Source organism: Strongylocentrotus purpuratus, unplaced genomic scaffold (assembly GCF_000002235.5).
Source record: "Strongylocentrotus purpuratus isolate Spur 01 unplaced genomic scaffold, Spur_5.0 spur5_contig_850, whole genome shotgun sequence".
Taxonomy (NCBI): Eukaryota; Metazoa; Echinodermata; class Echinoidea; order Camarodonta; family Strongylocentrotidae; genus Strongylocentrotus; species Strongylocentrotus purpuratus.
Window position 1 is genome coordinate 376444 of NW_022145558.1, and position 15556 is coordinate 391999.

A 15556-nucleotide genomic window follows, 5' to 3' on the forward strand; every position below is an offset into this window, starting at 1 on the left:
ACTGTGTATCCTATGTAGAATGTATAGTCTACATACTGGCTACATGTAGCTCAGACCCGGTCAGTGCTATACCGCTGTGCATTTGGGGTTGACAAAGGCTTTGCCTACAAGTCTAAATCCCATGTAACAATTAAGTAACACATTAATCAAAGCACTGTCCTACTACATGATCAATTGAAGTGACCTATAATGGCAGGAAACCTGTTCTACATCTATGAAAACACAGAACAAAACAAACAATGATTATATCACCTTTCTAATCAAACTAACCTGTAAATGACCTTATGTCTCTGCTTGCAGCTTTGGAAAAGAAAATGTTTGACCTGAAAACAAGTTTTGTGACAATCCTCCACATTTAATCTCATATGCAAATGCTCAATGTATTGTCTTGTCAGTTAACGAACCAGGAAATCGCCCAGCCAGTGGATGTCAAATGCCTAATCTACAGGCGCAGACATTATTTGACACTTAAGTTAAACACAAATCCTCAAAGTATTGGGCCGATCAAGCCTAGCTCCATCAGTCTCGTTTACTCTTTACTTTGTATTTTCATGTAAATAAAAGGAAAAAGAAAATATCAAATAAAAACCAAACAAGAAAATAATGAAATGAAGGTTGTGTTAAATCAAAGAGATTCTACAAATTAATAGGAGCAGCTACACTATGAACATGATGGACAAAATATACAGTTCCTCAGGTAGACAAAGGAACATCCCTTCACTGCTATTATGTAAAAAGGTGAATATGCATGTGACACCTGTTCTACACATTTTTACATAATAGCAGTGAAGGGATGCTCCTTTGTCTACCTGAGGAACTGTATATTTTGTCCGCTTTCTTTGTCAGTCATGTTCATAGTACATAGCCCAATAAGTGCAGTAGGCAGTAGTCTTATAGATCAGCCACTTTGCTACACATCGCATCCGACAAGGGTTTGTGTGTGTTTGCCGACTACCCAATGTCTGTCTCTGTCTTCGTCTGTAGCCTTTAATAAAAAAAAAATATATAAAAAACTTCCATTCGCCTCATATATTGGACAGTGGTATGTCCAAAAATCATAAGCAATACGTCAATGTGAAATGTCTTATTTCATTGTGAAATTATATAATTGTAAACATCATTAATATGTGTTGTGTAATGGTAGGATGTAATTTGCTGATGCATACATGTTGATTATTTAAGAGGCAGAAAGCCTCTTGATCTAATATTTTGTATATTTTATTTCACATGGACTGTAATTATTATTTTGGAATCACTTGATCTTAAAAATGAATTGAAGTTTTAGATTATTGCGAACTCGCAAACATTTCCATTAACTGAAATTTGATCAAATTACAGAGGATTGAAGTGAATTTTCAAATAAGCAATGTTGCAAATATATTTATAAATATTTTTTTCTGGCCGAGGAACAGTTGTTTGTGGTACTATACTCTTTACTGAATTATCAAACTTGAAATTGAAGTAGACCTGCGTGTATTTTGGAAGTGATAATTTTGTGACGAATTGATTCCTGAATCTAAGTGGATATTTTATATAAAGGTAGTTGTAATTAAATGCAAGGTTACAATAAGGATGCCAGAAACTTATTCATTCTAAAGAAACTAAAAATAATGAATGCTTATTATTCAGTAGGCTATTAAAACAAAAATTGGACAATGTGAATTAACAGTAAAATGGAATCTAAATGTATTTTGTCTCATGAAGACTATTATGAACACAGTATATATTTGCAAATTGACATGAATTGCAAACCTGTTTTTCCATACTTTCTGGATAGACTGTAATTTTTTTTTATTGTGAAGTCAAATAGTTTACGTTGATTTTCTTGCTGTGATTGTAAAAGTACTTGCAGTAATAAGTTTTTGAAATAGTAGATGGTAATCTCGGTCTTGAACGTTCCAAATAATCACTTTTCACCATTGAATGTTGATATAAGCCTCTTGTACTACATTATTCATTGCATGTATTGTAATAATGTGTAAATCACACAATCTTCCATTACTATGCGAGATGCCAGTTTTTTAAAGTGTCCAATATTGCATGGACCGAGCTGATATTTTACAGGGTTACATGATGGCCGATATGCATCATGGACGAATTTAAAACAGAAAGAAAATATGGTAGCTAAACCTTCTAGCTATTTCAAGACCAAAATATTCATTTCGTCACTCGAAAAAAAAAAATACTTTGACCCAACCATTATTCTTTCCTTTTTGTATTAATGATAATATAACAATCAATTAATTTTGGTCCTGTGATTTATAAAATACTGCGAATGTAATTATTTCTGATCCATCATAAAAGTTTTCCGATATGATATTGGGGAGACAGGGTCTGATAATATTGACATACATTTATCTTTATTTCAATGAAAAACTTGGAACTGTTATTATTATGTTTTTTGAAATCACATGTCACCTTGGTGCTTCTCATAATGTTCTATGTCACAATCAGTAGGACATTACAATCTGTGGAAAAGCCTTTCAAATATAACAAGGGTCAATACACTTAAAATGATCGATTCGGGGGGGGGGGGGGGGGGGGGGGGGGGGGGGGGGGTTGAATGACGTAAGAGCCATTCCATCAGTATGAAACGTTCTATCACTTGTAAAACTTTGTATCTCTTTCTCGCCTAGGCTTATTTTCCATTTGCAACGAACTTGCCATTTTTAACTCGTGATTGACAAAGCGAAAGACTAATCCATGAACATTTTTTAAAACTCCTTTATCAAATATGATAATTAATTACAATTTTTTTAATTGAAATCTGAATTTCTTGTATATAATGCTGAATATGCAATACATATTTTGCAATACTTATTTATTTGTAACGATATGCATCTCAAAAATGTGTACATATTACTGTGGAGTGACACGTCTAGAATTATAATATTGAATAGTTCGTGAAATGTGGTGTTGTGCTTGCGATATAAGCAAGCTGTGTCTGTATTCGAGTCGTGTTGAATTTCTTTGAACAAATTAAACGAAAGCAAGATGTGCTATTTCTGTGATATTTTGTGGTCCATTTCATTTTACTTTGATGTGATAACAAATGCTGGTTAGACGTAATGAGACAGTTTGGCAGAGAGAGGGAGTGAGATTTTAGATAGAGAATGGAAAGGTGAGGAGGAAGAGAGTAAGATAGATTTTGAATAGAGAATGGAAAAGGAGAGAGAGAGAGAGAGAGAGAGAGAGAGAGAGAGAGAGAGAGAGAGAGAGAGAGAGAAAGGAGTGAGATTTTGAATAAAGGATGAAATAATGAGAGAGAGAGGGGAGGAAGCAGATTAAGAAAGATAGACGGGAGAGATAAAAAATAGAGAATGGAAAAGAAGAGAGAGGGAGATATATTTCAATTAAATAATGGGGGAGAGAGAGAGAGGGGGGAGTAGAGTAAGAGAGATAAACAGGAGAGATAATTTAAATAGAGAATGGAAAAGAAGAGAGAATTAGAGAGAGAGAGAGATTTCAAATAAATAATGGGATAGAAAGAGGGAGTAGAGTAGTGGAGAGAGATTTCAAACAGAGAATGGAAAAAAGAGAGGGGGAGCAGATAGAGTAAAGGAGAGATATACAGGAGATATAATTTAAATAGAGATTGAAAAAGAAGAGATAGACAAGAGAGATATTTTAAGATAGAGAATGGAAAAGAAGAGAGAGAGATTTTAATAAAATAATGGAACAGAGAGAGAGAGAGAGGGGGGGGGGGTGGGCTTCTTTACATACGCATTTACTACAATCAAGAATCAAATTAAAAATAGGGTCGAAGTCCTGTACAGGTTGGCCAGCAATAACGTATGTTCAAACCTTGAAAGTGAGACATTAACACAAAACAAAAACCAACGATCAAAAAGAGATAAATGACCACTGCTCGTGAATAGTGACCATTACCATTGAACGGTCAAGACCATCGGGAAAGTGACCACCAACCTTCACAGCTTACTATCAAGATAATACATTGACCGCCTTGACACAGGATCAAGACCAACTTCAGCAAAATGCATCCATGACCTGAATGACGTCATGTCTGGTGCCAGTGCGAGCTGATCCGAGGACGAAAGGCAGTATAAACATATTTTGTTGTTGATGTTCATATTTTTGATGATGTTGTTATTGCTGTTTTGCTGTTGGTGTTGTTGTTGATTATGATGTTGTTGTTTGTTTGTTGGTTGATCGGTACTTTGTAGACTACTATCTAAAAAAACAAGAAACAGTACAAGTACCTTCACTCTTGGGGCACTACTTTATATCTCTCGAACAACAACACTAAGGAAAACAACTAAAACTAGTTGAAAAGAACATAAGGACACTTGCTTCTTTTGTCTCCTTGGGAAAGAAAATAAAAATGTCGACATTTAAAAGAAATGTCGGAGAATTTTATCAGTATCTTCACGATTTCACTCTACAGTACAGCTGAAGTAAGTTCTTGGATTTTAGGGAGTAAAGAAACTCGTTGAATTGTCATGATTATAAATGAATCTCATTTAAACTGCTTCAAAGTAAAATAACGATTATCGAGTATTTCTATATATTTATTTTTGTTTTCTAGTTTTCTAGTTCCATGTTAAAAAATTATTGTGCACGGAGGGACAATTCATAGTCAACAAAGACAAATATCTTTCAATGGTTATGTCTAAAACATGTATGAATTGTCCCAACAATTTTTGTTCTTTGTATTTCTTTTCTTTTCTTTTTTCTTCAAAGCCGACTCTGCCCCTAAATGTTGATGTACGGACTACGTGTCATGTGCAAACATATTTCATTACATTCGTATCGCTGTTTGCATTTTTTAATGATGAAAAACAAAAACAAACGGGTACCGGCTAAAATTCTTCGAGCTAAAAACAAACAAAAAACAAAACAATACCCTCACATAATTTGATAAGCGATCTCACTTATGCAAGAGTCAAATATGCATGAAGGTTGTTTTATTCTTAGATATTGTTTAGAATGCCGGATGGGATGGCATATTCCCAATTAAATTGCCCTGCTTTTGTATATAAATCAATTCCCCCAGCGTTACAATGGCCAAGCTCCGGTATACAGATTACCATGTTACATACAACTCCTTACCCTATAGTATAATCCCTCTCAATTAGTCTATTGATACACAACAGGATGGTAATTCCTTTTCATTAAATTGGTCTGAATAAAAGCTACCAGCATAAGCTGTCCTTTGTCTTAAAGATAAGCTCGAGTTCCGGTAATGATAGAAAATAAATTCTCACAGAACCCAACAAAACTTAAACTGAATATTCAAGTTTAACGATTTTGGTTGAAAATGTATAGAGGCAGAGTAATGAGCATAGAAAGATAAGGAAATCAATGTAACTAAGTATGCCCGACACCATAATGCTTAACACAGGTCACTATGTGTAAATAAAAGTTGTGGTTTTTATTAAAGATGATTTCCAGCAAGTTTTTGTCAGTTTGTTTTTATTTTACTGTTTCAAACAATCAATCTACTGCAGGATAAACAATCCAGAATGAATTATAGCCGTGTTCTCTCGACATACGACTCCAATACCAGAGTTTAAGATTGGCTTTAACATAAGAGTGTTACACCAGATCGTCAACAACAGATATGCAGTTTCTGAGAAATTTCAGATAATAGATTGAGAGAATTAATTGCCAATCGCTCTCACTTTTTCTTAATTGCGTGGATGTTATAAACATTATTTATCTCCCTATTAGGATATGGTTATTTCCATCGGATCATTTTATTATTCAAGATGTAAGACAGATGAATAAATTAGTCCCTCCGAAAGACAGGTGGATACTTAAATGTACCCTATTTTATATAATGTTGCATTCCGTCCGAAGAGGAACACTTCCTGCGCAAGGTCAGTTCAGCAATCCTGCTCCCTGATTGGTCAATCCCTAGCAAGGTGCATCCATCTTGTCGCCGACGTGATAATGAGGTGAAGGGTATGAGCTTTATTTAGGCAAAGCTAGCTTGAAACGCGATCAAACCAGTCAGTTAGCTCACGGCACCCGGAGGCGACGAGTCGACAGATCAGAGCATCAATTTCTACAACTATTGACGACATTTTGATTGTTTAATCGCAATTTAAGGAGACATTTGGGAGAAATTCAGCGCCGTCGACAGAACACTGAGGTGAGTTTGAGAAATTATTGTGTCTGATGCAACATGTATAAATTCGTGAAGTCAATCGCCGTGTACAGCGAGCATCACAATCATTTTCAAGATGACGGTTTTTTTCAGTCGGACTGAGAAAGGTTATATTCAGACAAGTTTAATTAGTTAACACCAGTTAGTTTGAATACGCGTGATTAGTGATTATGCAAATAGAGGTTTACGTAATGAGATAGAAGCGAATTAATTAGCAGGTGCAGTGGTTCCCAGGGAAAGCATGAGAAGGGAGAGAGAGAGAGAGAGAGAGAGAGAGGGGAAAAAATGGAGATATTATAGATAGAAAGAGAGAGAGAGAGAAAGAGAGCAAGAGAGGACAGGGGGCTTTAAAACGTGGGTGAACATGTATGTATGGAGTAAAGATCTAATAATAAGGATGTAGCTCAAACAAGATAGATTTGGGCTATATCGTAAAATAAAACTGCTACATTTTGAAGGAAAATCATCATGTTAACAATACGCCTTTTCGTGAAATTTAACCTTGAAATGGTATTATACCCAGCGCAGACTATTCTGTCTATGATCCTTCTGGAACCCGATCTTCGAATAAATGGCAATTATACTAGTTATGGAAATCTAATCATTCATCTTCTTCCCGATTTAGATTCTGTAGTTGAGATAAGAACACTTACAACGAGCATTTAAACCTTTTAAAACTAGTTTAATCAAAATGGTGACTTAATAGGAAAATGATAACAAGGAGACTGCAATTTAGGACATTTTCAGTAAGGAAATCAGCACAAGTTTGTTGGGTTGCATTTTCCTTTAATTAATTCCTCGAAACTATATAACTCACGTATATTTGATTATAATTATTATCATGTTTAACCGCATATCGTGTCTAGCCTTGCTGGTTGGGGTCGAATGACGTCACAATGCCTACATTCCCGCTTCCGGCCTTTGTTTAATGTACAGCCATCTCCGAACATAGTGGTAGATCATACCACAAGAGCATTGTTTGGTCGGCTTTAAATCTTACCAGGATCCTTACTTTAATGATACGTGATGAGGAAACCAGAGCATTTCCCGGTACCTGTCTTTTTAATAGACCGGTTTAACAAACATAATTATTCAAATTTTATGCACACTTTTTAAACAAAGGTTGGCTTTTACAACCTGAAAACTTGCCTGAGGCTTGCCCGTCATAGCAAAACGTAACATATGCAGACTGGATTCCGAGTATTTTATTTCATCATTAATACCAGGTTAATGGAATAACTCGTCACTATAGGTCCCCAGGAAAGAAACATTCATCAATATTGAATGCAAAAGTTATAACGAAAGAGAGCTCGTCATTACAAGAACTATTGTCGTGAATATCATACTTTTTTTTTGGGGGGGGGGGGGTGTAGGAAGCGTAGCCGAAGTAAACATGTTAGCAAAGGTTTTAACATGAATGACATTGTGTCCATACTTTTCAGACAGAAATGTCCCGACTGATAGAATTAATGTTTTAAACCTTTTTCTTTTCTTTTTTTTTCTATCGGGGGGGGGGGGGGCTACTGACTTTTCTTTGTTTATTAGTGTTTATTTTTTAGAACTAGATTTAAAGAAATATAATATACAATAGAGTTCATTCAGATGAGAATATACGGTTTGCGTTCATCTGATTGTCGACAAATATTTGCCTTGTCGACAGACAAACATAATAAACACCGTTTATGTTTTTTCCTAGAAGACCGTGATATGCCTATAATTGTCCTAATCCGGTATTCATAACTGCCCTAATTGTTTGTCAATACCTTTTCGTATATTCTATAGAAATCCTTTTTGGATGACGTAATACGTCATTTCAAAAGGTGATTGACATGGCTATTCCAAGAAATCTGCAGATATCGTAATTACTAATTCTCGGTAGTTTGTTATCAGTTACATTTTGTTTTGAGATCAACATTTCTTTTATTATTATATTGCATACACGTTCCAAAATGTGTTATATTTTGTGTAGGTTGTATCGCTGAAATGTAATTTGATTTGAATATGTATGTTGCAGAATAAATTCAATTCAATTCATTTCAAATTGCAGTAGGTTCATATTCGAAATCATTGCGATCGTATTGTATACCCTGTATGAAATGCCATCCTTTCGAAAATATATAATGATTAAGTCCAAACTCCACATGACCATTTAATTCACACGCATTAATCTTTAATGAATGAGGGTAATCTAAAACCAACACGATTCACGCTCGTTGCTAGGTAGAAGGGAAGGGTCTTTTTCACTAAGCGCTAAGATGCGCCTTAAGCATCCTGAAGTCCGGTTTTAGGACTTAGTGACGGGAGTTTCACAAAGACCCCACTAGGCGTCTTTAATTTTGGTTTGTCTGTAGAGAAAAGGGTCACACCAATCACAATTGGATGTAAAAGACTTATAGTGTAGCCCCCACCCCTTCGCCAACAAAATGATGAAACACATAATTTCATTCATCTCTTTGAAAAAAAAGCTTAAGCCAAATAGGGATGCGTCCCCCCCCCCCCCTTCTGTCTGTATAATGAACTGGGATGCACCCTTTCATTTTGTACCAACTCGCTTCGACATCTATGTCGCCAAATGTTTCAGACTTTAATTAACAGTCTTGAGCGGTGCTCTTCTTACAGACAACGCGTGGCAGCTAGGTTGTTTACAGTGAAACAAAACTGGACAAATGGAGATAAGGATTGTTATCAGATAAAACTAGCCGGATGAATCATGAGCCATATAATTGTAATTGAATATCTAGGAGAAGGGATAGAAGGGGCACGCGCCCTTTAAAAATTTCAACCTGGCATACCTTTATCCGCGCATAAATGTGCGGGATAGGGGGTAGCAAAGAGGGGGGGGGTAGCCCCCTTGTTGTTTTCGTATGCATCCCCTTATATAGTCCTTTTGCTTGCCAGAGTTTAAAAAAATAAATATAGAATTATGCCTCCTTCTTTCAAATGACAAATCTATAACGCAGAGCTATTGTTTTGTCCGTTTTCCTATGGACGTCCCTATATCAGATTGAAAGCGAATGTTCAATAAAGTGTGAATATATTTAGAGCCCCCCACCCCCACCGATCCGCCAAAAAGTGAATAGGAGACAATACACCTATAACCTGAACATTTTCTTCTTTCTTTGCAGCCCAAGATGAATCGGTTCCTGGTCCTGCTTGTCGTGTTGGCCCTGGTCCTGGGCCTAGCCGCTGCGAGGTCTGAGCCAAGAAAAAACAAAGGAAAGAACAAGGAGGGCGGAAGGAGAGAAGGAAAAGGTAGGCCAACCTGAGAGATTAGATAATTCTGGGGCTAAATGAGTCTAAGGAAGCACGGGAAATGACCCAAGTGATGGGATTCGGAATGGACCTCTTCAGAATATCACCTGTCTAATTGATTTAAAGTCAGTAGTGATTGTAAAAGTGGGGGGGGGGGCAAGCTTTTGGGTTGTCAAGAACAACCTTTCTTTAATAATTTAACCAGTATACGCATAAAATTTGAACATATTAGTAAGACCTCAGAATAATGCTTGATAAGCGCATGCAGGTAATAACGCCATCGACATTACGCCTCGTGTGCAATAGGCATTGGCCATAATTATCAACATTATGATGAAAATTAGTCAGAATGTACTGGCACTAAATAATGTCGTCTTTCGAGACTGACAGAACATCGACAGTATACAAATAATACACAGCAGTGTGGGCATTAGTAAGAATTACCCACGCAAGGTACCTTTGGAACAGTCAAACATACCCGAAGCGATAGCCGAGGGTGTTTGGAGTGTGGGTTATTTTACTAATGCCCAGGCAAAATGATGTTTTATAACTTGATTTTACTAATGACCGGTCATAAGTACTTACTGATGACCAGTCATTAGTAAAATTACGTGCTAGGCAAAATAAATTCCTGGTCACGTGTGCACTCTCAACCAATCATTTTGATTAGGATCCGCTTCATCATCTGATAGTAATCAATAATCAATAATTCAATAATGATTTAACTCTCTAATCATCACAATTTGTTCACCCGTGCATAGGCAACAACACGTCTGCAGCCCAGATGGAATGGATCTGGAGCGAGTGCGTGCCGAACACGGGATCATGCGGTAAGGGGCAAAAGATCGGTAACTGCAGTGGTGAGCCATGTGAAGTAGCCACGAAGACTGTCGACTGCCGCGTCAAGTGCGCAAAGGAAGCGGTCAACAATGAAGCACCGGTTGCAGTCGATGATGAGGAAGCGGTCGCCACCGTAGCTCCAGCTCGAGGCGGTGGTAGACCCGGTAAAGGGCGTCGACCGGGCAAAGACGGGAACGGAAAGGGCCGGGAAAATAGCGGAACCGGAAACGGAAGGAGGCCGGAGAAGCCATCACGAGGGGGCCGTAAACCCAACAAGAATGATAAACCAGCAAAAGCTAAAGGTGAGCTAAAAGAAATACCACGATAGAGAATTTGTCATCTCCAGACGTAGACTGCATGGGGAAGCTGGGGTGTTTCCCAGCGGGCCGCGTCTTTTTTTAACCTAACCTACACATCCTACTGCTGCATTTGATTGGCTCAATAGAAACCTAAACGTGCTAGTCATAAATATTCATGATACGCATGCAAACAGAATTTGATGCGATAATTTATCAAATAATGAGATTTCATACAAAAAAAATCAAATGCAAAACATTTGTGTTCTTTGTCAACAAAAATGAATGAGCTTCCGATCAACATCGTCGTCATCATAAACAAAAATAATATATCGATCTGAAATTCCATTACATTTTTCTTCATCATCTTTTTCCCTTTCGCATTTTTCTTCCTAGAATGCAAATACTCCCGAGCGACGCTATCCGAATGCGACCTGACCCGGAACCAAATGAACAGGACGAAGGTCCTCAAGGGAACCCCTACCTCAGAGTGCCCGGAAGTAGTCGTTGAATCCATCCGATGTGATAGGCAGTCAATCAGGAATGAAAACAGAAGTGAGTATATGGGCGGATCCAGGGGTTTTTTTTTACGGTAGGGGCCAAAAGCGGTTTGCAGAAGGGGATGTTTGAAGGCCTCAAGTCCGAGTAGAAAAACAATCTTCAGTAAATTTTGTTTATAAATAAATACAAACAAGACAATGTGTAAAAAATATGAATATTAAAGACCCGATGGACAAGCGCCCCAATCCCATCCCAAATAAAGATTCTTTTAGAACCGCACCTAGGTTAAGAGGAATGGCCCCATTTGCAAGGACCTTTAACAAAAATGTAGGCACTTTCAATAGCCTCAGTTGTGTGTCGCCATTTTGGGGAAAGAATCACTCAAACACCTGCTTGTACATGTCTAATAAACTTTGACCTTTGACCGCGTCAGATTGTAACTACACCCGGGGTGAGTTTGGACCTTGCAACGAGACGACAAACCTTAGGACCAGAGAGGACACCCTCACCGACATCGCCCAGGTTTCAGAGGAATGCAGACTGGTCAGGACCATTGAGCATGAGTGCTCTAAACCAGGTATGGAAGTCGTCATCATCACCAATCATCATTTTCATAATTAACATCCCAAACATCATCATCATCATCATCATCAACACCATTGCCATCTTCAAATATTATTGACATTAACTCCATTATCATCATGACCTCCACTACCATAATCAGTGTTAGCATTATCGTCTGCTCCTCGTCATCACCCAGGTTAGGGCTGTTGAGGATGGTTGCTCTAAACCAGGTACGAACAGCATCTTCATCAACATCACCATTATCATCATCATAAACCACCACCACCACTACCATCATTATTGTCGCAATCGTCATAGGTTTACGGTCCCACCCGATTTCTTTTCTTTCTGTTTTTGTTGATGAAAGTTGCTTGACCGAAAGAAAAGGGACAGTAGTTTATTTATGTTCTTTTTTTCTCCTGTGGAGGGCCCGAGGGATCTATGATTTTCAAACCATGAGGGCTAATGTACAAATCTTAAGATATTCGGGTTTCTTCTTTACTCCAGTCGGCAAATCTGAGTTGATACGGATTTCATCATTGTCGACGAATTTTGCAATCTGAGAAATTACTTTTGGTTCGTTGGCGGAAAAAGACTTGTCTGTAAACTTGTCTGTATTTTTTGGGGTTATTACAATTTAAACTCTAGTGATCGACGACCCTGCATAGATCTAATTTACTTGAAAAGCCGCTATACGATTTGTAAATGTTATTTTACACCCATGTTGTTATTTTGTACTCACTTTTTCTCTCACAACGTAGAACATAGAGGTAGGCCCATGCGATGCAGATATAACTGGGAACAAGCTCCTACCTGTAATGAAACAACAAACCAAATCACCATGACTGGCTCGCTTGTGGTCGTAGAGGGCGCCCCAGCTGAATGCGAAGCTGTCAGGACGCATGAACTGCCTTGCAAGAAAGGAAAAGGTGGGTGATGGTCTCATGGATGATGTCGATAATGCTCCTCCTCCTATTCTTCATCCAATTCTCCTCCTTCCTCTCCTTCTTCTCCTTCTTCTTCTCCTCCTCGTTCTTCTTCTCGTTCTTCTTCTTCAATTATTCATACAGTCATTCTTTCTGTCTGTCCTTGATTGTTTCTTTTTCTTAATAATCTTTCTTGTACTTTCATCCAGGATGCATTGTAGAGTCACTAGTGGGGGTGACAGTGATTTTTAGAAAGGATGGGGGCGGCGGCAAACTAATTTCTCGGGTTATTTTAATACAAAGTTAATACTCTCCAGTTATTTGAGGGCGGGGGGAGGGACCTGTATACCGATCCATATTAGGATCAACACCTCCGGTACATAGTGCACATCTCTCCTTTCGAATGGTCTTTCCCGTTAGCGCGCTTCCCGTTAAACTCATTTCTCCGACATACAGAAATATTGTTGACTTTAGTTATGGAAATGAACTCACTACATTTTCAAGACAGTGTGACCGAACATGACATCGAATAATAACGAATCTCTAGATCTCAAGTATGAATGAAATGACGGAAAATTTTATTGACCCCCGAAAATACAAGACTCTCCTAACCGTAGTACATTATTGGTTCATGCTTAACTCTAAATCCAGCATGATGCACACTTCAAATCTCGGCCCGGCGCGCTGGGCCGAGATTTGAAGTGTGCGGCGGCGTAGCCTTTGACACGACATTTTATCTTTTCTCCCGCTACCCATGTGTTGAAGAGGACTTGTGTACTTATACCTGGTAGGATTTATTCATTGAAATGCACTGTATTAAATGAGGGAACCGTTTCACAAAGCCTTTTTTGAATGACAAATGACAAAAATCAGTGACAACTCTGCTGATAACCAATCAGAAGCAAGGATTTCACTAGCTTATAACAAAAAATTGTCATTTGTCAATGATGACAAGTTTTGTGAAATGGGGCCCTGGTAACGGATTCCACTGCATGTAACCTCGTGGGGACGATTGTGAAATGCAGGGGGGAAAGGGGAATTGTTAAATATCATAATGACAATTTAACTCGATCTCTTAATCCCAACAGTTCCATGTACTCTGGGTGAATGGGGTGAATACAGCGAGTGCCTTGACGGTATGCAGACTCGAACCCGTGACCTGCAGAAAGGCCCTCACGTCTGCCAACGTCTCACCAAGGAGTCGGCCACTTGCGAGTAACATGAAGATGGCATATAACATGCAAAACCGTCCTAATAATACAACAAGGATTATAGCAAGTTGGACTGGGCTCAGGTAGGGTATGGTCCAGGGGTATAGTGGGCAAGATAAGATAATATTGGGAGTGGTCAGGATGATGTGGGCGGAGTTTTGGTGAGGGAGGGTGTGGTCTGGGGTCGGATGGAGTGGGTGGTCGGGTTATTATATTTTGGTAAAATTACAGCCGACAGTTTATTTCTTATAACTCATTCGCATAAATGAGTGTAAAATGTGTGTGATTTGAATTAATGAAAATGTTAAGGTCTATTCAGTGAAAAAAAGTGAAATCAATCAATGGTAGATTTTAGATTTTTAAAACTCGAAAAGAAAGGTGCAATTAAAGATAGTGAAGAATGTTATGCAAATGTAAACGTACTAATGTGAAATGATTCGTTTATTTTTTAATTGTTTGATATAACTATATCATAACGAACACTTAATGTTATTTGTTATGCTTTGGGGATAATTCTTTATGGTTATCATTACTTTCGAATTCGCCTGTCACCACATAGGCAATTCCAATTATTTCATGTTTAATGTATTGTCACGTCATGGTTAAAGATGTTGGTCGTTATAGTTTGCTGATTTTTTGTACTTTGTATTTTCTTTAAACTTTTAAGTAAAGGAATAAAAGATGAATTTGAAGCGCATAATGGTGTTGGACAGTGATAAATATTGTGTTGGTTTCTCAATGAGGATAAAGAAAGTCGCGTTGATTACGGAAAACTATAAGTTGAGGGAGGGAGAGAGAAGGAAAGATAGAGTGCGAGAGAGAGAGAGAGAGAGAGAGAGAGAGAGAGAGAGAGAGAGAAGCGGACGAGTGACATAGGAGAGAGAATGAGAGTTGCAGTCATGGAAGTTTGGAAATGGTTTCACGATGATGAAGGAGGAATCGTGATAAGCGGCGAGAGGGGGAAGGGAAGGGAGAGAAATAGGATGGAGGGATATGTTGAGGAAGAGAGAGAGAGAGAGAGAGAGAGAGAGGGGGGAGAGAATGAGAGTTGTAGTCATGGTAGTTTGGAAGGGGTTAAACAGATGGCAGGTAATGGTGCTGAATAGTTAATACATTGTGTTGGTTTTGACAATGATGAAGGAGGAATCATATCGTGGGTAATTTCACGGACCTACTACCAATGGTAATATCATGGGTGAGCAGCGAGAGGGGAAGAGAAAGGGAGAGAAAAGGACGGAGGGAGGTTGAGGAAGAGAGAGAGATGGAGGGGGTATGAGGAAGAGAGAGAGAGAGAGAAAGAGAGATGGAGGGGGCGAGGAAGATAAAGAGAGGGGGGAGGATGAGGACGAGAGAGGGGGTAAGTTGGAGGGGTAAGACGGATGCGAGATGTGAAAGAGTTTATGATAGGGGGCCTGAAATATTCCAAAATCAAACATGATCAGAATTTCAAGTAATATTTATTTAGCGTACCACCCATCCTCTCCCTCTTTTCCATCTCCCCCTCTCTCTCACACACACTCTCTCTCTCTCTATCTCTCTCTATCTCTCGATGACTCTTTCTCTCGCACTCTTAAAATAATGGAAGAATGTTCTAGGCGATTTTGCATTCCCCATCTGTGTATACAAAGAATAGGACAGCAAAAAGCATATCTGAATGAATATTGAATGAACTAACGCCAATTTCGAACATTTTTTGTATCATGACATTATTAAAAAGAGCAAAGAATTCAAAACCTCGACCAGTTGAATATCTTTCGTAAAAATGCATTTAATTATACTGCTTACAAAGAAGTCAGAACAGAATACATGCCCCTGAGCACTTCTTTGAGCAGTTCA

General features: G+C 38.3%; 1 protein-coding gene across 1 annotated transcript; it reads left to right on the forward strand.

The window, feature by feature from the left end:
• Positions 1 to 5938: 5938 nt before the first annotated feature.
• LOC575388 lies at positions 5939 to 14417 on the forward strand. Its single transcript, XM_775792.5, has 7 exons — positions 5939 to 6115; positions 9256 to 9382; positions 10144 to 10524; positions 10915 to 11073; positions 11453 to 11596; positions 12345 to 12512; positions 13598 to 14417. Exons 2-7 carry the CDS (start codon positions 9262 to 9264, stop codon positions 13726 to 13728), a joined length of 1104 nt encoding a protein of 367 aa, XP_780885.2. The 5' UTR covers positions 5939 to 6115; positions 9256 to 9261; the 3' UTR covers positions 13729 to 14417.
• Positions 14418 to 15556: the final 1139 nt, after the last annotated feature.

What these genes read in the sequence shown, in the direction of transcription:
- LOC575388 (XM_775792.5), top strand. Translation starts at nt 9,262, where the DNA reads ATGAATCGGTTCCTGGTCCTGCTTGTCGTGTTGGCCCTGGTCCTGGGC. An exon ending in CGGAAGGAGAGAAGGAAAAG is followed by an intron (nt 9,383 to 10,143) that starts GTAGGCCAACCT and finishes ACCCGTGCATAG; the next exon opens with GCAACAACACGTCTGCAGCC. An exon ending in TAAACCAGCAAAAGCTAAAG is followed by an intron (nt 10,525 to 10,914) that starts GTGAGCTAAAAG and finishes TTTTCTTCCTAG; the next exon opens with AATGCAAATACTCCCGAGCG.